The 24,588-nt window shown below is 35.6% G+C and overlaps 1 protein-coding gene across 8 annotated transcripts in view; it reads left to right on the top strand.

The window, feature by feature from the left end:
• The first annotated feature begins 10,028 nt into the window (after positions 1-10,028).
• The window catches only part of LOC148618712 (leucine-rich repeat serine/threonine-protein kinase 1-like), a 48,026-nt gene continuing 33,466 nt past the window's right edge, over positions 10,029-24,588 (top strand). For 7 of the 8 annotated variants that reach the window (XR_015921415.1, XR_015921416.1, XM_088577886.1 and 4 more), the window contains exons 1-7: positions 10,029-10,140; positions 15,620-15,883; positions 16,196-16,236; positions 17,713-17,878; positions 18,743-18,778; positions 21,927-22,050; positions 24,340-24,484. Coding sequence is in view for 6 of the 8 variants with exons in the window: in XM_088577886.1 (XP_088434012.1) it covers positions 15,694-15,883; positions 16,196-16,236; positions 17,713-17,878; positions 18,743-18,778; positions 21,927-22,050; positions 24,340-24,484 (702 nt within the window). In the remaining 2 variants the exon portion in view is untranslated. Of the gene's footprint in view, positions 10,141-15,619; positions 15,884-16,193; positions 16,237-17,712; positions 17,879-18,742; positions 18,779-21,926; positions 22,051-24,339; positions 24,485-24,588 lie in introns of those variants that run through there. The other variant, XM_088577888.1, reaches the window with a different exon arrangement.

Raw genomic sequence — 24,588 nt, 5'->3', positions numbered from 1 at the left:
ATTCCAAATAGAATACAAAAATTCATGAGACACCAACCCTCCAAAACACCAGTTATAAGACCCGCAAAATGATATTGAAATTACGTGCGTGAAGGAATATGTCAGCAAGTAGAGGAGCACATTTTTTTCCCATTGGTAGGCCGACCGTTTGTTGAAAAATGTGTCCACCACTCTGAACAAATATATTGACGATCTAAAATTCCTGCATTTTGAAAACATCTTCTTCGGTATATTTGAAAGATAATTTAGAACTGTTTTTTTTTTACAAAGTATGAGGAATCTCTACCAAGAACTACATATTGGTATCTTAGTGTATCGTGTAACAACGCTGTATAATGTTTTTGAGTCGGGGTGAGTTTACTTTTATTACTTTGTATGCGTTATTTTGGTTATTATATGTTGTGTGTGTGTGTGTGTGTGTGTCTGTCTGTTTTCCATGTCTGGTCTTAGTCCCTAGACTACATTCTGTTGATTTCCGCTAGAATCTTGGTTCCCTTAATATCTCTTTAACTGGATATGGGGAATAGAAGTAAAAAGAGTTGAAAAAAAATCATAGGTTTTATGCTATTGTATTCTGGTAATAATCTTGAATTGAAGGTTTCCAGAAGATCTTTCGAATTTTTCAGGATCCACATTGAATTAATACCACTACAGGAGTAACAGTTGTCTTGGTAGGACTGAAAACCTTCTTTGACAGCTTTGAGTATAGAAGTAAAAAGTTTTGAATAAATGAGGTTTGGTGGTACGTTTGGCAGATTTAGCTATGTAGTGTTGTTTGTATGGATTCTTGTGGAGTTTAAATATCGTCAAGGTTATTCAACTTCAGTAATCCCAATTATTATATCTCTATTAATATTTTATTTTTAACCTAATAACTTAAAAACCTTTTAAAATCCTTTGTCAAATCGGAAATAACACAAACATTTAAGATAAAATATCTTCATCACAAGAATCTAATATACTAAATATATATTCAGTGCACGAAACTTTGGGGACGTGCTATACCCTTTTCAAAAAAGTTATTTCAACCCTCAGTTTTTATTCCAGACTTTTAGTGGTTTGGTTTCATTAACACGTTTTTACATTTGAAGTGTCTGATGTTTATTCTTTGTTAGAATGAGACTGTTGGAAATATGTTACACGAACTAGTCCAGGAGATGGCAAAAGTGAGACTGTGGGAAATATGTTACACGAACCAGTCCAGGAGTTGAAAAAGTGAGATTGGGAAACATGTTACACAAACCAGTCCAGGAGATGGAAAAAGTAAAACATGTGAAATATGTTACACGAACCAGTCTAGGAGTTGAAAAAGTGAGACTGGGAAACATGTTGCACGAACCAGTCCAGGAGATGGAAAAAGTGAGACTTTGGGAAATATGTTACACGAACCAGTCCAGGAGTTGAAAAAGTGAGACTGGGAAATATGTTACACGAACCAGTCCAGGAGATGGAAAAAGTGAGACTGTGGGAAATATGTTACACGAACCAGTCCAGGAGATGGCAAAAGTGAGACTGTGGGAAATATGTTACACGAACCAGTCTAGGAGTTGAAAAAGTGAGATTGGGAAACATGTTACACGAACCAGTCCAGGAGATGAAAAAAGTGAGACTGTGGGAAATATGTTACACGAACCAGTCTAGGGGATGGAAAAAGTTAGTGAATTTATTTTGCGTGATGGATCATCCTTCAAATACACGGCTAAATATAATGACGGGCACATGAGCTGATGTAGCATAATTCCAAAAATACTGTAGAAGCATAGTTCGTATGGATACCTTCGATATACGTAACAACTAAGAACATATGAAGGATCGGCTTCCCGTTTCCACGGTAAGCTCAATTTGCTACAGTATAATTACAGATGGACGTCCGCAAAGCTTCAAATACGAAACAGTTATCTCTTAATTATATAGGTGATACGCGGATAATAAAGAGGTGGTTACTGAAAGTTAGATGGATAGCAGAGACTGCATTAGTACGACGTATCGATGCATAGACTTTAAAATGGTTGATGCATGATTGATTTTGACCTTTCCTTATTTAATTAGTTATGTTCTTTTCATGAGCGATTCTCAATACTTAACATGCTAATTCCCGCAATAAAAATATATTTGATTCTGTAGTTCGATTTGAATATGATATGCCGATTCCGAATGTGTTTGTAAACAATTATTTTTATGCCTTTCTTCGGGAAAGTCGGGAATATTTTAACGACAATACAATGGTACACACTTATAACAGCCTGTAATATTGTGCTTGCCCTTCCTTATTTTGTGTTCCAATTACCCTTTGCTGTGTTTAACATTTTGTTTTAATTTTGTTTTTACAAAAAAATCGTTATTGTTTTCCAATTGTGGAAATTTAAGCCTCTATTCCTAATTTGATAACGGAGAGTAATATATAAAAACAAATATTTGTTGACTATTTTACAGGTAGTACGAGTTGGCATAAAAATTTTAAAAAATATATGTATATTATATACATAACACAAACAACATAATTTTTTTTAGAAAAAAAATAAATACATGTACATTTCGTGTAGATATTAATTCAATGATCACGCCTCGAGCATCACCCCTTGGTACCACTTGTACTTAAGTAACACTGGATTTAATATAATAATTGTATTCTGAGTTAGAGGCAAATGTAGGGATGAAGAACGTACATAACCAGGATGTAATCATGTTACATAGGTCTCACTAACCACTTCCGGGTCAAATGGCCACCCCCCCTATGTATTACCAAAAACACACTGAACCTAGACATATGCATTGTAAGTGCATTATTTGTGTGTATTATAATTAAAAGTAGTCAAAATGAAGCTGAGAATGTGTACTTTAAAATCATATATGTAATTAACTACAAAAGTGTATGAATATTGTTTACATGTGTGAGTAATTTGCCTCCATGCTGTCAGTTAGCAGAACAAGTAAAAATGTGGATTTTCAGTATTATTTATTCAAGTAAATTTTGTGAAGAATTTCTACTATCATCGTACCATTAGCATAATGATTTTGGAAGCCTTATTTTCCAAGCTTCGCAACGGTATGCAACTTTAAGATGTCATTTGTCCTCAGCTGGGAATTCACAGTGAGACTTTAAAAATTACATGTAAAGTAATGGAAACGTTAGAAGTGGTAGTGAGACCATAGCAAATTTAGCTTGAGTTTCATAAAAAATCTCATGTTGAGAATTTAAAATTCCTCAAATCCCGTGTTCTTCCTCAAATCTTTAATTTCAAAGATCTAATTGGTCGAAATATTAATTGAGGAAGGATTTGAGGAAAACCTCAGTTTGTGATGTTTTATGAAACCAGACCCTGCTGTTGTCATCATTACATATTTTATATTAATTAGTGACTTGTATGGAACGTCGTTACCGTCTTATGTGGTATACAGTACTTCTTTATGGCGATGAACATTTTCTTTATGGTCAATGAGCTTTTTCTTTATGGTGATCAGATTTATCTTTATGGTCATGTGTTTTTTTTCTTTATGGTGATGATCATTTTCAATGTTGATGCCGTGGAGGACAACCAAGAAAATAGATAAAACGAGAACAAGAAGACATTGATTCTCTGTCTGAGTGGGTAAAGATCGTGAGGTCTTTAATTTTGAAACGAATGAATGTTTTTTTTAAGTAGATCAAGAGTGTAAATACTACATCAGATTTCAAAGACCCCGATGTAGCAAAAATATTGTCTTCTATACATGACAAATGTATTGTCGCACCAGCAGACAACGCCCCAAACAACATTGTTTTTATCTGCAAAATATATTACATCAAATCAGAGGCAATTAATATCAGAAGTAGACGTAGAGAATAAAAGCAATGATAAGACCTATACTACCACTACACTCTCCAAAGAGATAGTGGAAAATCTTAAATCTGTGCTATCCTCTTTCGGTCTCTCTATCAAGGACGATGATTGTGATTTACCGTCTATGTAGTGGATTCCTAAGCTCCACAAGAATCCATACAAACAACGTTACATAGCTGGATCCGCAAAATGTACCACCAAACCTCTTTCAAAACTTTTAACTTCTATACTCACAGCTGTCAAAGAGGGTATCCAGTCTTACCACATTTGTTACTCCCGCAGTGGTATTAATTCAATGTGGCTCTTGAAAAATTCGAAAGACCTTTTGGAGACAATCAGTTCAAGACTGTTATCAGAATATAATAGAATTAAAACCTATGATTTTTCAACACTGTATACTTCTTTTCCCCATATTCAGTTAAAATCTCGACTCAAAAACATTATACAGCGTTGTTTCTCCAAAAAAGATGGTACACCTAGATACAAATATATACTTCTTGGTAGAGATTTCACATAATTCGTAAAAAATAATTCCAAATCATCTTCCAAATATACAGAAGAAAATGTCTTCAAAATGCTAGAATTTTAGATCGACAACATATTTGTCCAGTGTGGTGGACGCGTTTTTCAACAAACGATCGGCATTCCAGTGGGAATAAATTGTGCTCTACTTGCTGACTTATTCCTCCACTCTTATGAGGCTGACTTTCTAGCTTATCTGATCCGAAAGAAAGAGCATCGTTTAGCTAGATCCTTTGATCTCAGTTTCCGCTATTCTTAGATGACGTAAAGTTATCGTTAAACAATCCTAGTTTCTGGGATTTGATACATCGCATCTACCCCAAAGAACTTGAGATAAAGTATACTACAGACACTGTGACTGTGAAGTCAGCCTCATATCTTGACCTACACTTAGAGATCGATGGCAAAGGAAAAGTATCGATCAAACTTTACGACAAACGTGATGACTTTTCATTCAGAATTGTCAACTTTCTTTTCATCTGTGGCAACATCCCTTCATCACCTGCCTATGGAGTGTTCATATCACAACTCATACGTTATGCCAGAGCTTGTCGTCACTACGCAGACTATTTGTATCATGCTCTTAAAATTAGGCTTCTGGAACAGGGTTATATTTGCAACAAGATTGAAGTCATCCCTACAGAAGTTCTATGGTCGTCGTCATGAACTCGTGGATCGTTACGATGTATCCATTTGCACCATGAAAACTGATTTGTTTAACGTGTCATAGTTTTCCTTTTCTCCCTTTTCGTCTACCTCGAACTTAACTTTTTATTGGTAACTCGGCGGGTGTTTGCAGAAAAGCAGAGGACGCTTACCCTACCGGTGCACCTGATCCATGCTCCCAGTTTTTAGTGGAGTCCGAGTTGCTCATTTACTTTGGTTACTTAGTATGTATTATTTTGGTTGCTTTATGTTCTTTGTTGTGTTTGTCTGGTCTTTGTTCCTGGATTACGTTCTTTTGATTTCCGCTAGAGTCTTGGTTCCCTTAAATACTCTTTCAATATGAGGTACTTTTTCTTCAGCCTCGATCGATCATTATGTGATGGTACTTCTTCATTATATGATACTTTTCCCGCCCATGTGTGTTTTAGACAAAAACAAGCAAACTGGACTATCTTAAAACAGTATCAGATAGTATGGTATAGAGTCGTCACGTCATTTAGACTTCTATAATATGTATATACAACCCATTTAAATCTAATATTTTACCGTATGTGACGACAATAGATCCTACTTCACTTCTATTGCAATACCGTAGGGTCAATTCACCTCATCACCATATTGATAAATCACATTTTAAAAATCCTCATAATGAAATACCTCATGATATGAAAACTCATATTAACATACTTCATAATAAAACAACTCATATTAGCATACTTCATAATGAAAAACCTCATACCGAAAAAACTCATCACCATATAGAAAATGATCATCACCACTGAGCCCCGTGCAGGTCCAGGTGTATAAAAGTAGGCCTGCAGCAGCGCTAAGCTTGTAAAAGGCGATTAATAGTGCTCAGAACCCAAGCTGGGGGCTAGGGCGCTCTGCACACAGAGCAACTGGGTTGTGTGACCCAGGTAGTGGAATGGGGTACCCTGGTGTGTTACATGCTGGTGTTGTGAGGCTATAATACGGAAAACCTGACCGCAAACCATAGTGGTGCACCGTGTTTTGGGAAAGATGCCACGTTCCTCGCACATTAAAGAATCCTGCTGTGGTATTCGATAGGAGTAGGAACCTTTGCGCTCCCACTCAGGAGGCTAAATTTCCCGACCCTACCCATCCCTCCTTTTTTCTAGTGGAATTCAAAATTTGTCGACCCGATTATCCTTGTGTCCCATCCTTTTTCCATCTCATCATCATCATTTCATGTTCATTTTATAATCAATTTCATGTTTCTGAATATAGCTGAAATATTGCTGCTTGGGCGTTAAACCCCAATAATCAATCAATCATCACCACCGAGAAAAAGGTCTATGGGGGGGGTTGAGCTTTTTCTCAGCGGTGATGATCATTTTCTCATGACTACTCTCCAATGTCTTGAAATACATGTATAATGGTGGAAGCGAAATATATAAGATTTTTTGTACATATCGGCTATATGTTTTATGTGGAGAGTGTACAAATTGCATGTGTATTAACCTACAGCTGTCTGATAAAACATAGTCAAATGTGTTTTACAATAGTTGTCAATGATAGAAAAAAAACAAAAATAGTAAATCCTTACAGAGATTACCAAAAGGTCTTCAATAAGTGTAAAAAAGTTCTGAAAGGCCCCGACAACAAAAGTATCTAGAAATCATTGAGTTAAAGTCCATCTCTGTGGGCCCGCCGTGGCAATAAAGCCATATACGACTGAGTAAGGTGGTCAACCCACATGTCAAATATCATCACTATAGAGAAAATAGCTCATCACCATAAAAAAAGTATTTAACATAAGGCGGTTACGTCGTTCTGAAGACTTGTGTTTTGTCTGTTACATAAAGCCATGCATATTTTGTATGAATTACAATTGTTTGTACTTACAGCTATGCCTCATATGGCTCATATGGGGCTCTTTAATTTTGGACTAAAATCATCATCATCCTCTTCTTCTTTGCTTTCTTTGTAGTATTTGTGTTTTATGCTTATCAATTTTGTTAGTTTTCGTTGGATTTCGTTTCGGATCTGTTTTATTTCATTTCTCAGTTTACCAGTATTTTTATCTTTTATATGCTTATCAATACCGTTAGTTTTCTTTGGATTTCTTTTGATTTCGTCTGTTTTCGTAGCATTTCGTTTTCGCTCCGCTTCGCTGCGTTTGATTTCTCAGTTTACAAGTACCAATGTTTTATCTAGTTTTCGTTTTTCCGACGAAGTCGGTATAGTTTCGCTTTTTACCATTTGACCTTAAAGACGCCCTTCCATAGAAACGCAAGTCACCTGATCGAAATTATGTTTCCTGATTGGCCAAATACTGATAACTCAGTGGCGTTCGAAAAAATGGTACCGGAAATTGAAATTGCATGCTATGTGTTATTTCCTGAATAAAATGTAGAAAATTATAAGTAAAGAAAACAAATTTACTGCGTCGGCTATATTTTTTTAATGATAGTACTTGTTATGCTTACCAATTCATTAGATTTTCATACTTAACAGATTTCGATTTAGTTCCGTTTCGTTTCTCAATTAACCAGTTAACATGGCTGCTTGACGGTTTAATATATTTAGAATGGCTGTAAATTGGTAAATAAAAATAACAGAAAATACGAAATTTGCCGACAAAGTGGAAAAAGGGTGTATCCAAATTAGGAAGGGACTCCTTACGTTCATTTATACACAATAATTTATATTAAAGAAGAATCAAGGGAACCAAGGTTATAGCGGTAATTGAAAAATGTAATCCCCCTGGACCAAGACTATACATGGAAAACAGACTTACACAATAAAGAACATAAAGTAACTAAAAGCATACATACAAAGTAACAAAAGCATGAATGAGCAACTCTGACTCCACTAAAAACTGGGAGCACGGACCATGTGCTTCGGTAGGGTAAACGTCCTCTGTTTTTCCAGAAAAACCCGCCGACTTGCTCATAGTCAAGTCCGGGATAGACAAACGAGGAAAGGGAAACTTTGACACACTGAATAAATCAGTTTTCATGGGGCAGATGGATACACCATAACGATCCACGAGTTCATGATGACGACCATAAAACTTCTGTAGTGATAACTTCAATCTTGTTGCAACATAACCCTGTTTCAGAAGCCTGTTTGTTAGAATTCTAGCGCGATACAAAAAGTCTGCGTAGTTTCGGCAAGCTTTGGCGTAACGTATGAGTTGTGATATGAACACTCCGTAGGCAGGTGCTGAAGGGATGTTGCCACATAGATGAAAGGAAGTTTGACAATTCTGAATGAAAAGTCATCACGTGTGTCGTAAAGTTTGGTCAATAGTTTTCCTTTATCTCAAGCTCTTTGGGGTAGATGCGATGTATCAAATCCCCGAAATTAGGATTGTTTAAAGATAATACGTCATTTATTTAGCGGAAACTGAGATAAAGAAAATCAACAAAAATACGACCCCGAAACCATATTTTTGTTGATTTTTATTTATGTTGTTTTGTTGACTGCCAGTTTTTCTTATAGTTCCATTACTTGATTTGCTTGATTTTTTGAAAATTGCTATTTTTGTCGGTGTGCTATATGTGTCTGTCTTATTGCTTTGTCAATGTATATAACATGTATGCATGCACTGTATAGCTATTTATGTACCTTATGTTGGTTATAAAAGCTCAAGAGCTTATGATGTATTGTTGTAGTGAACTTGCCGACTTAAAATAAAACTTATTTGATTTGATTTGATTCTTTCGGATCAGATCAGCTATAAACTCAGCCTCATAAGAGTGAAGGAATAGGTCAGCTAGTAGAGGAGCACAATTAGTTCCCAATGCCGACCGTTTGTTGAAAACGCGTCCACCACACTGGACAAATACATGTATGTTGTCGATTAAAAATTCCGGCATTTTGAAAACATCTTCCTCTGTATATTTGGAAGATGATTTGGAATTATTTCTTACAAAGTTAGTCCGAATTTCCTCTGACCCTGCAACCCTCCTCTTTTTTATTTGGATACTGATATGTCGGGTTGGGGTCAGAACGATGTGCCATACAAAAAGTTGGAGATTTAGCGGTACCGCGGATTATCGCCCTTCAACCGCTTGTAACGACTTTCAAGTTGAAATTGTGCATGTCACACCTACCTAATTCGATTCCGGAATCACTTTCCTGTATGCTGATACCAAATTTGCTACAAAAATTACATTTATTATTGAAGTTTAGATAATTTTCCACGAGAAATTTTCTAAGTCCAAGGGACGTGACTTCGGAAAATACATTCAACGGTAACCAAAGTGAAACTTAATCATTTATTATGCCATTAGAATGATTGCTAAGTAAAGACAGAGAGTTCATCATGCCAATTGTCTTAATCATACATTCTAAGCACTCCACTGAAGAAATAGCCCCGGAAGGAAGCATTGCAATGCTTATAAAACTTACATATTTAGGTGAGGGAAACTAAAAATCAGAAAACTAATACCTTCAACTTAAGCAAAGCAGCAATTAACAGATTATTTAATATATTTTTAACTAGTGGGAGTTTCTCATGCTCATCTCGTAATATCTAGGTGTGTCATATTTTTTTGGAACAACAACGATGTATAATGTTTTTAAGTCGGGATTTGAACTGAGTATTGGAATAGGAGTATACAGTGTTGAAAAATCATAGGTTTTAATGCTATTATATTCTAACAGTCTTGAACTGATTGTCTCCAAAAGGTCTTTCGAATTTTTCAAGATCCAGATTGAATTAATACCACTATGGTTGTAACAAGTGTTGTGATAGGACTGTAGTTCCTCTTTGACAGCTGTGAGTATAGAAGTTTAAAGTTTTGAAAGAGATTTGGTGGTACATTTTGCAGATCCTGCTGTGAAACGTTGTTTGTATGGATTCTTGTGGAGTTTAAGAATCCAGTACATAGCTATAGACGGTAAATCACAATCATCGTCCTTGGTAGAGAGACCAAAAGATGATAGCACAAATTTATGGTCTTCCACAATCTCTTCTTTGGAGAGTGTCGGATATGGGCCGATCAAATCAAAGGTACGAATTAACAACTTTGTTTCAACTTTGCTATATTTAGAAATCGAAAGTTATCATATGATATTTGCCTTGCATCGTGAATTTCTTTATATCAATTAAGCCAAAATGTGACAAAGGTGACCTTTTACTAAGTTCAAAACGTCGATGGTAAGAATGAAATCATTATGTACAATAGACAATAGACAGTTTTGTTTGCACAAAGACATTTACAGTAAATAGTTATGGCATGAACAAAAACAGTACAATGACTGTCAATGTAAATTCGTAATATACATTACATTATATATGTAGAATATCATCCGTAAATATTTAAATGCGCTATTTCTTTTTATATGAAGTAACTGGTACTTTTGGTGCTTCTAGGGCTCCAGTATCTGTATTATTGCAGTGACTTGCAAAATGTCATGTCTCTTAATTGGTCAGTGTCTGAAGCTGGAAGACTGGTACCTAATTAATTAGGTGGAAACCAGTGTAATCATCTGTGGGATTCCCAAGACTGACCAAGATTTGGGTCAACCACTGCACTCTCTCAGTTTTATTATTATATTTAAAGGCCCTCCCCTTACTGCCCATGGAAAAAATATCAAAGCATGACATGACACTCTTTCAATGAAAATTATTGCAGACAAGAATAGTTCCATGAAGGAGAAGTGCAGTGAGTTAGAACTGATTCTGAAGCAACTAAGTGCCAGCCATCAATATGGACTAAACTGTATTGCTTTTTTAAATCCACCCCACCCATTATTGTAGAAATAGTATCTCTTGGAAACCTTAATAACCTGATACTACATAAACTAAAAAAATTACACTCAAAGGACAATACTTTCCTCTGTGGGGGTAACATATAATGTATTTTAAACTACATTTGTACACTTCCATGATACAATTCCCTCTCTGGGATATACAGTTCTTCTGCACGTACATGAGAATTGCTTAACAGCAGTTTGGTAGCCTTACAAGTAACATATGCACAACACTCCTCCTCCTTTTACCTGAAAAGTTCTGGGGTCGGACTATTTGGGAGAAAGTAGGGGTCAATCACGATGCAACAAACCAACAAACAGTGCAATCTATGTACATTGATGGGGATATTTACAATTTCTTTGGGCTGTAAGTGAATGCCTCAGTTTGAGAACTGAGGGCAGCTGTACTGCTCCCTGGAGTTTGTATCCCAGGACTGTGTGACTCCTATCAACGAGGATCACACACCACATTGAATAGAGATCCTTACCCTTGCACCCTATTTGCTTACCTAATGTGACTTTCCCAGTTGCAATAGTACACCAGATATAATTTTCTGACCTCAATGTTAACTCCAAGGGAAGTTATTGTTGTTTGCAAAATGGCCTTAAATCCTTACCCTTGGATTCTGGAACAATTCCCTAGTAACACATTTCTAATAGTTACAGTTCTTGTTTTTTGAAGAGTGTTTATAGCCTCCCCTTCCTGCTTGTGCATCTCAAGTGATATTGGGGTCCCCAGTGTGCTCTTGTACTGTGGTGGGCTTTAGACCTTTTTCCCTGGATACCGCCCATCCCTGATTAGGTAAACCTAGCATCATTGTTGGAGGGTCTCCTGTGTTTTCATCATTTTTGATGGACATAGGGCCCTTATCATGGGACCTTTGTTGGATATGAATGGTGATACCAACACCTGGTTGCATTTAGGGATCCCCTGTGTTTTCATCTACCTTTCTAATGGGCCGCTTACTGTTGTGAATGGGATTATTGTTCTCAACATAATTTTTAAACAGCACAGTGCTTACTGGCATAGTACAGCTCTTTTGGCCAAAATTATAGCACAGTGGCCTGGGGAATATTTGGTGGCATTGGGGGATCTCCTGTATGTTTGTCACCTTTGATCAACATAAGTCCATTTCCATGGGACCAGTAACTGTTGTCATAGACCTGTAATTAAAGAGATCTGCAACTAACTGAAATCTCGCATTATCTTGCGGCGTAGAACAAGGTCTTATACTCACTTTATTGACAATGACAATTTGACTTAAAATGAACACAACTAATAAAGTATTAAGAATATTGAAATAAAATCTTCAGTTTTCTATTCTACAATATCTTACCTTCATGTACATACCATGTTTTTCTACTACTAAAACAAAAAAAAATAAGTATTGAAAACAAGTTCCCCCCCCCCCATTTTGTATGAAAATGAAAATAATTAAAAATTAAATTCATTATTCACATTAACCTAACATATTAGTATTTAAAGATAATTGACTAAAATCTTCAGTTTCCCATTTCTATGTCTTATGGGTGTCTACTATAACTTACATTTGTGTATTTCAAATCATTTTATCAAAAAGGGAAAAAGTAGTTGGTAAATTAATGAAAAGGTCAGAGAATCTCGTTTTCTGCTGCGTGATAATTTTATTGATACCCTAACAAGTTTTTTTTTATATCTCTTTAATAATAGGTCTCTGCTGTTGTGAATGGGAATAGTTGGTGGCATTGGGGTATCTCCTGTGTGTTCATCACCCATGATGGCAATGAGTCCTTTTTCATTGGATCCTTCCTTGTTCAAATTATTCTGAAAATGGACATCTGGTTGCATTTGGTGATCACATTTGTGTTCATCTATCTTAGTGGCTTAAAGGCCTTTTGTCCAAATTTCATGATAGTGTTTGACTAGAAGTAATGGGGGAATATCCCTGCATGTTGTTGCTCCAAAGAAATACTTTCCTACTTCCTCATTAGTGACTTCTTCCACAGAGACCACTATAGGTGTCACCCTTGTCTCTGGATCTTAACTGGGATTCGTAACACATTTCCTCACACTACATGTCAGACTGATACAGTCTCAATTTCCCCCTCTGTTTTCTCCATCCCTGATTTTGAACCTTCCACAAGGTTCATAGAAACTTCCTGCTATGAATGATCATTTCCCTTGTAAACTGACTTTATAAATAGTATTGCCACCTCTTTTGGTTCATTCTTACACAAAATGTGTATAGATGTGCTTTGTGATATAATTAGGCAGTGTCTCTGCATACACAATTTGTGTACTCATAGCTCAGGGGCATGTTACAATTGATTATATGGGTTATAAACATTATCAGGGCTCTGGTATATAACAACCCATCAATTGTAACAAGCCCATGTGATTGGAGCCTCAGAGGCTTCATATCCACAACTTAAATACTGCAATATCATTGATCAAGAACACTTTGTTATATAATTTGACGATTTTATCAAAAAACTGGATAATCAAAAACATTTTAGATCTTGTTATGTATGTCTCTATTTTTGAGGATAATACACCAAATATTTAATTATTTTATTTTAATGATCCTTTTAGTTTAACTTAGACATGCACACAAAACTGGACTTTCTTTGAAATTACACAGTACTGAATCCCTAATTTTGCAAGCGTCTCCCCTCAGTGTGTCCTCTTTTTTCATATATATAGGTAACTAAAGAAATCCAAATTTTCCATGGGATTGAATGAATTTTCACCAGATAGTACCTGTGGTCTGGCATATTTCAATGGGTTTGGAATGTGACATTTGAAAATGCAATAAGATGCCATCAAGGATTGTACATGTCAGACAGAATAGGATATCCTGTGCGGGTCCGGGTGTCAAAACAATAGTCCCGCAGCAGTGCTAAACTTGTCGTAAGAGGCAACTAATTAGTGCTTAGAACCCTAGCCGGGGGCTTGGGCCCTCTGCCCACAGAACAACTGGGTTGTGTACCCCAGGTGGTAGAAGGGGGTACCCCTGGTGAGTAACATGCTGGGGTTATATGGCTATAATATGTAAAAGCTGACTGCAATCCGTAGTGGTGCACCGTGTTGGGAAAGATGCCAAGTTCCTTGCATGTAAAAGAACCTTACTGTGGTATTCACCTGGAGTAGGAACTGTAGGGCTCGGCCACAGGAGGCTAAATTGCCAACCCTACCCACTTCACCCTATTTCCAGTGGCAATAAAAATTTGTCAATCCCTTTTTCCTTGTGTCCCATCCCAATTTTCATTTCATCATCATTTTATGTGCATTTTATCATCCACTTCATATTCATTGCCTGAATATAGCTGAAATATTGCTACTCGGGCATTAAACCCCAACAATCAATCAATCAGAATAGGATACACCTGAATTCCTGGGGAAATTTTCGAATACCTGGGACCTAAATTAGTAATACAATGATCTTAAATACTACTTTATTGCTGGAATAAAATGTAAAATACATACAGGCTTCTGTATCAGTCAACTTGATCCCTGCCTGTTATGGATGTATCACATGAACGAAATGTCAAATAATGTGGAAAATCGGGTCAATGGGGAAAAATAGTGGCCATATATATAATAGAGTGCCACAGGCACAACCATTAAATAATGAGGAAAAGAGGGTCAATTGGGGAAATACAGTCCATATCGGTAAATATAAATTTTATTGCAATGTAATTATATATGAAAACTATTTCCCCCATTGACTCTCTTTTCCTTATTATTTAACGTCTTCTGCCTGTGGATGAACACACTCCATGAACATGTACATTTAATAAGGAAATGCGCTTGAACAATGAGATTGCAGTATTCTAGTTGTGTATGTGGAGCCTCTGTGGCTCCTAGTACACAAGTTGTGTGCGCGGAGACAATGCCAACCATTTATTGTTGATGAGTTTGTGCCAATTAAGTATCAAGTATTTATGTAGTATTGAGTATGATTGTTGGATGATATAATGGAAGTTATATACCGTTTTAGAGATGTACATTGATTGAATGTTTCTAAGCATTGAATTGGTCAAGGAAAAATCTTATGAGTATGTCTTGTTAATTCCTGTTACCAAAACTCCTTGCTATCCTTGTAAGATTATGTAATCTGATTTGGTAATACTGTGAAAGTAGTTTAATTTGTGAATACCAATTTTTGTGGATTAAGTGCCAACCCCTGTAAGAATCAGGCAGTAGGTGAAACATGGTATGAGAAAACCCATCTGTTTGATAGTGTAATTTGACTATTTGCACCTTCAGAGTCAAGGAAAACAGACAAGATTTTCCATATCATGCTGGCCCATTTCATTGAAATGCACTGAAATGAACATCTCAAAGGCAGATAATTCTGTCGAAAACCTCATTTTTCTAAGATTCTATTGGAAAATTTCTGCACAAAGCCAGTGATGCAGAGATCAAATAATGGGCTTTTCAAATAGAGAAAGTATCCTTGAGTGATATTACATTGTCAGATCGGTGGGGTTTTGACGTGCACGTTTCTGATTTTCCCACTTTGCCAGATTCTTACAAACACTTAAACTTAAGGGAGAAACACAAATTTGTGAATTCTTGAATTTATTGTTCGGAGGTTTTCAAAATACACATCAGTGGAAATCCCCTTTTCGTTGGGAACTAAATTTCGTGGTTTGGCCTATCCACAAAAAGCACAAAAATTGGTACCCCACAGACAATAGTACTTTCACAGTGGTGTACATAATTAAGTCACCAGTACATGTATGTTTATTTCAGAGATTGTATGATAATTCTTTAAAAATTTGCATGTGATTACTTTTAAATTATTTGCAGGGTGTACTGAAAAAAAATTGTATGATAGGTATTCACATTGTGATACTAGTTGATTTATTGTAAATGGTAGTTCAATTATGAATTACAGTTAAAATTGCTGGGTACAAAGACTTCAGGAGGAACCATCATTCATGTGTATTAAGAATGCCATGACAGACATCGATGTCTGACTTTACTGGAGAGGAGTTAATTCAGGCTGCCATTTATAATCAGGATGAATTATTAGTGTGTTTGTTAGAAGGGGAATGTAGTAACTTTCTGAACAAGACTGATCGATGTCACAGAACAGCTGTTTATACTAGTGTATCTAACAATAGCTATAAGTGTCTACAGATTCTACTCAGTCATGGAGGTAAATAACTAAGTGCAATGGAAAAGTAAAAATAATAAAATTATCACCAAACTCATTATATTAGAGTCAACAACACAATGTATGTTTCAATTTGGATTCTCTTTAGGAAACAATCAATTTCTCTGACACAGTGGTGTCAATATAAAATTTAACAAGATTGCTTGTTTTTTTCCATGGTTTGTGACCTTTGACATTGAACATGAATGACTTTATGCATGGCTGATGTACAGCAATTTTATGACATCTCAATGTTATTTAGTTTTGATCAATATTACACATGTATCATACTTTAAAAAGTTTATTTATTTTCAGCTGATGCTAATATACAAGCTAATGAGAGTTTTAATTGTATGGTAAGATTTGTTAACTTCAAAGATGATAAAGATTGAAATGAAATACATTGTATGTCAGAAATGGAAAATGGTAGATTTTATAATTCAAAGCAAGTCATTTAAAAATCTGCTCATTAGTACCTGACACTCTTGTCTCATTAGTACCCCTCACTCTTGTCTCATTAGTACCCCTTACCCTTGTCTCGTAAGTACCCCTCACACTTATCTCATTAGTACCATTCTAGTCCATTAGTACTCCTCACCCTTGTCTCATCAGTACCTCACTCTTGTCTCATTAGTACCCCTCACTCTTGTCTCACTAGTATCCATCACTCATGTATCACTAGTACCCTCACTGTTGTCTCATTAGTACCCCTCATACTGTCTCATTGGTATCATTATTCTTGTCTCATTGTTACCTCTCTCTCATGTCTTATTAGTACACTCACACCTGTCTCATTAGTTCCCTCACTCTTATCTCACTAGTACCTCTCACTCATGTGTCATTAGTACCCTCATTCTTGTCTCACTAGTACCCCTCACTCATGTCTCATTATTATTCCTCACTCATGTCTCATTAGTACCCTCACTCATGTCTCATTAGTACCACTCTAGTCAATTAGTGCCCCTCACGGTTGACTCATCAGTACCTCACTCTTGTCTCCTTAGTATCCCTCACTCTTGTCTCATCAGTACCTCACTCTTGTCTTACTAGTACCCCTCACTCATGTCTCATTAGTACCCCTTGCTTTTGTCTTACTAGTACCCCTCACACTTGTCTCATTAATATCCATCACTCTTGTCTCATTAGTATCCATCACTCATATCTCACTAGTACCTGTCATTCTTGTCTCACTAGTATCCCTCACTCTTGTCTAATTAGTACCCCCTCACACTTGTCTCACTGGTACCCCTCACTCTTGCCTCATTAGTATCCCTCACTCATGGCTCACTAGTACTCCTCATTCTTGTCTCACTAGTGCCCCTCACTCTTGTCTCATTAGTATCCCCCAAATTTGCCTCATTAGTTTCCCTCACTCATGTCTCACTATTACCCCTCACTCTTGTCTCATTAGTACCCCTCACACTTGTCTCACTAATACCCCTCACTCTTGTCTCATTAGTACCCCTCACTCTTGTCTCATTAGTATCCCTCACTCTTGTCTCATTAGTATTTCTCACTCTTGTTTCATTAGTACCCCTCATTCTTGTTGCTGACCAGATATCCATGACATATAGTTACTAGAGACAATGATGTCCTTGATAACCTAGCAATTGGAATAAATAAAAAAGAATTAAAACCAGTGCAGCTTATTGAAGATTTTTATGCCATAATATATTGATAAGCAGTATTTTTATCATGGTGTTATATGTAGTTTTCGGATTTACTTGATTTTGACAAATTTTTTTTATTCAATTGGAAAAACAATACACAATTAGTGTTCATTAGAATATATATAAATACGATATATGTAATGGATTTTTAATTGATTCCAGACACCACTGCATTTGTCTATTTTGGATGGTAAAGAAAAGATAACTCAGTTACTACTGGAAGCTGGAGCTGATGTAAATATAAAGGATGCAACTGGATTAACTCCCCTTGCTTTGGCTAACAGTATAGAACGATATGATTTAATTGACTTAGTTAGAACTTCAATAGGTGAAGAACTATGACATAATAGGATATTTATTTGAAAGTGTGAATAATCAAAATATAATCACAATTGCCAAAAAAGCACAGATATAACCAGTGTACACAAGTTAAATCATTTTGTGTTCTTACCACAAGCTATTACATTTTTAGTATTACATAATGAATTTCTAATATTAAAAATTTTTTTCTAATATTAAAAAAATGATTTTGTAATATTAAAAATTCATTTTCTAAAATTACAAAATATTGATTTTTGTCCACTTTGGCTTGCCATATTTCACCATTTTATTTGAATCAATGTTAAATTAAAGATAAGTTTTTGGTGTTCATGATCGATACTTGTGGTAGTAACTAGAACAAGTTGATATTGCCCAAGTTGAAGTCAAGAGTCCTATCAGTACCTTGCTCTACAGGTAATTGGATGTTAATTACAGGTGTGCTATAATGCCCTGAACATGGAAAATGTTTTACTGTTATGAAATTTCAGAAATAAACATTTATATAATTAAAACTTGAAACATAGACTGCACTGATTGTCATTTTTGGTCTTGTAAACACTGAATTGTTCTGCTTTTTGTTTGATTATCACAGATCAGTCTCTGTTGTGCTTTTATTATATAAAAAAAAGAAAAAGTAACTAATTTTCCACTTATCAAAAGATATGGTGTTCTTAAGTGGTGCATAGTGTTAATATGTAGCATGTAATATCAGTAGGCAGTTTATTGTGATGGGCTTAAGCTTATATTACAATGGATAATGATAGTTCAGTCCAAGTTTCAAAGAGAAGAAATCTGCATAGTAATTGCACAATAAGATGAATGCCAGTATAGATAAACTGAAGTCTTTTAAATGTGTTTTTCATTATTTCAGATAAAAGAGAGAAAGACATGGACACTCTTGGTCAAGGTAAACAGTCTACAGTTAATATATTACAGAAACAAATCACTATTTACAATGCCTGTATTAACATGTATGTATCCTGTGATTATTGGTCTGTGTTACTGACACATATACTATAAAAAATGTCTTTCTTACTATTTTATGGAAATGTCCATGATTGTATGTACTCATGATTATCTTTCTCAGTGTAAGACACATGAGTGTCATTTTTAAATGGCGGCAAAAAAAAATTTTGTCATATATTGATATGGCACTGTCATCATCATTGTCTGTGTCATTTCTCCGTTGGTAGACACTTTGTTGTCGCACAAAAACTTTAATTGTGGTTGATCAATTGTTATGAAATTTAAACATAAGTTTACTTCTTACTAAAGGAAGATTCCTATTAAATTTGGAGTTTGTGATCCTACCATTTTAGAATAAAGGGCCAAAAAGGGGAAAAATAGGTGTTATATTAAAATCCATGTAGAATTTTTTGCAGTTTTTTTGGTTATTTATTTGAAAAGTATAGCAACTTGCTTGACAATTCAAACTGTATTAACAAGGTAAAGACAAGATCTGTCATTGGTGCAAATCTCAGAGAAATTGTTTGACTATTCTTGGAGTTATGGCTTTTGAAAGGGTCATTTTTATTGATTTTTCCAACTTGCCATTATTTAGAAAACAATAGCAGATTGATGATTATTATGAATTGGAAAAATGTACAGCATAATAAGATCTATCCTTTTCGCAGATTTCAGAAAAATATGTTGACTTTTATTGGAGTTATGGCCCCTGAAGGTATTGTTTTTGACATTTTTTCTGGTATTTGCCGATTATTTAGAAAATGATTATAAATTGGTAATTAATGAAAATTGACAAAATATTTTAACCATAAAAAGATCTTTTCTTGGTGCAAATTTTAGAAAAAAATTATTGACTCTTGTTGGAGTCATGGCCCCTGAAAGTGTCATTTTTAATTTTTTTTCCAGTTTTTGCCTGTTATTTTAAAACAAAATCTTCTTCTCTGAAACTTTGCAGGAATAGTTTTTAGTATGTTGGATACAAACGATCTTCATTTCAGTCATATCTGATAAAAACATGGCCACCATTACTAAAAATAGAACATAAGGATCAAAATGCAGCTGTTCCTGGTTTTTGCCTTCACTATTTTAAAATCATGATTATTTAAATATGATATCCACAGCTGATTTGCAGCAAAAAGGGGGAGGGGGTGCGACGGAAGGATGGGTGGACATTTTCTTGCCAATTTTTAGCTCACCTGGCCTAAAGGTCATTTGAGCTATTGTCATCACTTGGTGTCCGTCGTCTTTAACAATTTTTCAAAACTCTTCTCCTCTGAAACTACTTGACCAATTGGAACCAAACTTGGTATGAATGTTTCTTGGGGTATCCTACATAGAACTGTTGTGGGGATTTTTGATCCGTTGAAAAACATGACCGCCGTTACTAAAAATAGAACATAAGGGTCAGACAATAGTTTTTTGCATATATCTCCAAAACGGTTGGGTTTAGCCACATTTTGACATGGGGATGAAAGTGTTCAGCATGATGAGATCTGTCTGCGGTCAAATTTTTATTTTAATCTGTTCAGCCATGTTCAGCCACATTGGAGTTATTGCCCTTTTTCAAAGTTTTTTGCTATTTTTTATGTTATTTCTTTCAAAAATCTTCTCCTCTGACACTACTTTATCAATTGAAACAAAACTTGGTATGAATGTTCCTTGGGGTATCCTGCATAGAACTGTCGTGGTTTTTTTTGATCTGTCGAAAAACATGGCCACTGTTACTAAAAATAGAACATAGGGGTCAGACAGTAGTTTTTTGCATATATCTCCCAAACCGTTAGGTTTAGCCAAATTCTTTCAATTACTGAAATGATCCTTATTTTTAGGACTACAAAAGTCTTCAGGCATAAAATTTGTCGAGACACCTTCTTATAAGAGTTATTGCCCTTGATAGGAAAATGACAGGTTTTTTTTTACAGTTTTCAGCCAATGTCTTGAAAACTATGATAGATTTAGACTTTCATTTACCGAAATGATCCTTATGATAAGTCTTATCAAAGTTTTCTTGAGTCAAAATTGTTGGACAACTTCTTGTTTAATTTATTGCCCTTAAAAGGCAAAATTCAACCAGGTGAGTGATTCAGGCTCCTGGGAGCCTGTTGTTTTTACTTTCTTGGATTTCACTATTTGAAACATGGTATTCTGAGTTGAATGGTGATGGCAAAATTTTGTTCTGGACTTTTAAAATAGCTGCCATTTTCCGGCCAATTTTTGAACTTGCTTGGATTTCAACAATATATAAACATTATTCTTAGTTAAATGATATTGATGAAAATGGTATCATTACCTTCTGACACAGTTTGTCAGGTGAGCAATTCAAGCACTTTAGAGCCTATAGTTCATTTTTGGTCCTATACCAAAGTTTTTTCTTATTGGATTCCTTATGAATTTTTCAGTCAGATTTCAGATATCTCTTACAGCTTTTGAGTAATAACGGTAAAGGGGCCATAAACCCAAAAGTTGCCTTTTGCCATATTTTTGACTTTATTTTGAAAATTTTCATTTGAATTTTGTATTTTGTGCAATATGGTGTACAAACCAGTTGTTGTGTGTCCATAATGAATTTTAAGACCCTATGCTTAAGTGTGTCAAAAACTAATATTGTGTCCACACTTGCCCCAACTGCTCAGAGTTCAACTACTGTGGTCCTATCATGCTGGGCTAGGCAAAACTTTTTTAACAGCATCATATATCAAATAAATGAAATAGAAAAAAGCCTGACCTACCAGTCACTCAAATGCTTCTTTACTCTTCAGAGTATTTATTTATAAATATATTGAAAAAGATCTCCCAAAAAACATCAAAACAGGAGATGATCAATGATTACCTGTAATGATCCTAGACTGTACTATCGGTACATTTGATCATTGTACTTTTGGTACGTTTGATCACTACTATGGATACATTTGATCACTGTACTACTAGTACATTTGATCACCGTACTTCCAGTACATTTGATCACCGTACTACCGGTACATTTGATCACCGTACTTCAGGTACATTTGATCACTGTAATACTGGTACATTTGATGAAATGATAACAATGCTACAGACACTGCTACAACCATATTTTTTCTATATATCAGGTTTCCTTGATGCTTGTCAGTATGGTGATGTTTTCACAGTTAAAAAACTATTAAAGAACAATCCCAGTAGAGCCAAGGACTTTGTTTATCAAGTGACAGATGATTTAAAGACTCCATTGTACATGTAAGTATCTACAAGGGAATACTAGTAATTTACATTTTAGTAGTTCTGTTTTGATGTGGCAAGATAAGGGGAAATATTAATGTCTGTTGGATGTCAGTGGTCAAAGCGTGATTTGGTGCAATAAGATACTTATAGACCCTATGATGAAAAAAACATAATACAATTCCCATTGCAAAAATTAAGCTCAGATTTTTTGTGATATCAAAAGTCTAGTAATTGATGAAATTTCAACCTCTTTTGTCCATAATTAAGTGAAAAGACATATGTATACTCTACCCATAAGGTAATCATTGGGTATGGAATATTGGATTTAGGGAAAAGACATCCACAAAGTAATCATTGGGTATGGAATTTTGGGTTTATTGGAAAAGACATCCACAAAGTAATCATTGGGTATGGAATTTTGGGTTAAGGGAAAAGACATTCACATAGTAATATTGGGTATGGAATTTTGGGTTTAGGGAAAAGACATCCACATACATGTAGTAATCATTGGGTATGGAATTTTGGGTTTAGGGAAAAGACATTCACATAGTAATCATTGGGTATGGAATTTTTGGTTTAGGGGCATATCCGGGTGTTGGGTTTATTAAGCTTCAAAATACATTTAACTTAATATAAAGAAACTATAAAGTGTCTGATTAAGACAAGTTTTCAGATTATTTAGTGTCTTGTTGTGACAGTTTTTCAGGTTATTCAGGTTTTCGTGGTGACAGGTTTTCAGGTTATTCAGGGTCTGGTGGTGACAGGTTTTCAGGTTATTCAGTGTCTGGTGGTGACAGGTTTTTAGGTTATTCAGGTTTTGGTAATGACAGGTTTTCATGTTATTCAGGGTCTGGTGGTGACAGGTTTTCATGTTATTAAGGGTCTGGTTGTGACAGGTTTCAGGTTATTCAGTGTCTGATTGTGACTGGTTTTCAGGTTATTCCGGGTGTGGTTTTGACAGGTTTCAGGTTATTCCATGTCTGATTGTAATAGGTTTTCAGGTTATTCAGGGTCTGGTTGTGACATATTTCAGGTTATTCAGGGTTTGGTTGTGAAAGGTTTTCAGGTTATTCAATGTCTGGTTATGACATGTTTTCAGGTTATTCAGTGTCTGGTTGTGACAGGTTTTCAGATTATTCAGGGTTTGGTGATGACAGGTTTTCAGGTTATTCAGGTTTTGGTGGTGACAGGTTTTCAGGTTATTCAGGGTCTGATGGTGACAGCTTTTCAGGTTATTCAGTGTCTGCTTGTGAGAGGTTTTCAGGTTATTCAGGGTCTGGTGGTGACAGTTTTCAGGTTATTCCGTGTCTGATTGTAATAGGTTTTCAGATTATTCAGAGTCTGGTTGTAACAGGTTTCAGGTTATTCAGGGTTTTGTTGTGACACGTTTTCAGGTTATTCAGTGTCTGATTGTGACCGGTTTTCAGGTTATTCAGGGTCTGGTTGTTGCAGGTTTCAGGTTATTCAGGGTCTGGTTGTGACAATTTTCAGGTTATTCAGTGTGTTATTGTAACAGGTTTTCAGGTTATTCAGGGTCTGGTTGTGACATTTTTTCAGGTTATTCAGTTTTTGGTTAAGACAAATTTTCAGATTATTCAGTGTCTGGTTGTGACAGTTTTTCAGGTTATTCAGTGTCTGGTGGTGACATGTTTTCAGGTTATTTTGAGTCGGTTGTGACAGGTTTTCAGGTTATTCAGGTGCTGGTGGTGACAGGTTTTCAGGTTATTCAGGGTTTGGTGGTGACAGGTTTTTAGGTTATTCAGGGTTTGGTTGTGACAGGTTTTCAGGTTAATCAATGTCTGGTTATGACAGGTTTTCAGGTTATTCAGTGTCTGGTTGTGACAGGTTTTCAGATTATTCAGGGTTTGGTTGTGACAGGTTTTCTGGTTATTCAGGTTTTGGTGGTGACAGGTTTTCAGGTTATTCAGGGTCTGATGGTGATAGCTTTTCAGGTTATTCAGTGTCTGGTTGTGAGAGGTTTTCGGGTTATTCAGGGTCTTGTGGTGACAGGTTTTCAGGTTATTCAGTGTCTGGTGCTGACAGGTTTTCAGGTTATTCAATGTCTGGTTGTGACAGGTTTTCAGGTTATTCAGTATCTGGTTGTGACAGGTTTTCAGGTTTTTCAGGGTCTGGTTGTGACTGGTTTCACTGTGATACTGTTCTCCTTTACCTGTTGTAACAATTCTGTCTTATGACCTTTATCATAGATCTTTGGTATGTGAGTGTATCATTATAGTGTGTATTATGTACGACAGTGACCTTTATATGACTTTGAACTGACTTTCTCCATATATCACTTTCAAGTTCTACAGAACAAAAGAATCTGGAGATGATAGCATGTTTAATGGAACATGATGCTGACCCTAAGATACTTGCTGAGAACGGATATGCCCCTATCCACAAGGCATGTGAGGATGGATCTCTGGAAATTATCCAATATTTTCAAGAAGTATGTATTATTAAATAGTTTTTCTTCTGGAGCAACATTTTAGCTGTCATGTATTAAACAGGTCATCAAGAGTCATTTTTGATTATTTTCTGAGATCCAAGATA

Source organism: Perna viridis, chromosome 4 (assembly GCF_037379345.1).
Source record: "Perna viridis isolate PV_CMFRI_1.1 ecotype Kerala chromosome 4, ASM3737934v1, whole genome shotgun sequence".
NCBI classification, from domain to species: Eukaryota; Metazoa; Mollusca; class Bivalvia; order Mytilida; family Mytilidae; genus Perna; species Perna viridis.
The sequence above is the reverse complement of the archived record's forward strand: the minus strand, read 5'-3'. Positions and strand labels throughout refer to the sequence as shown.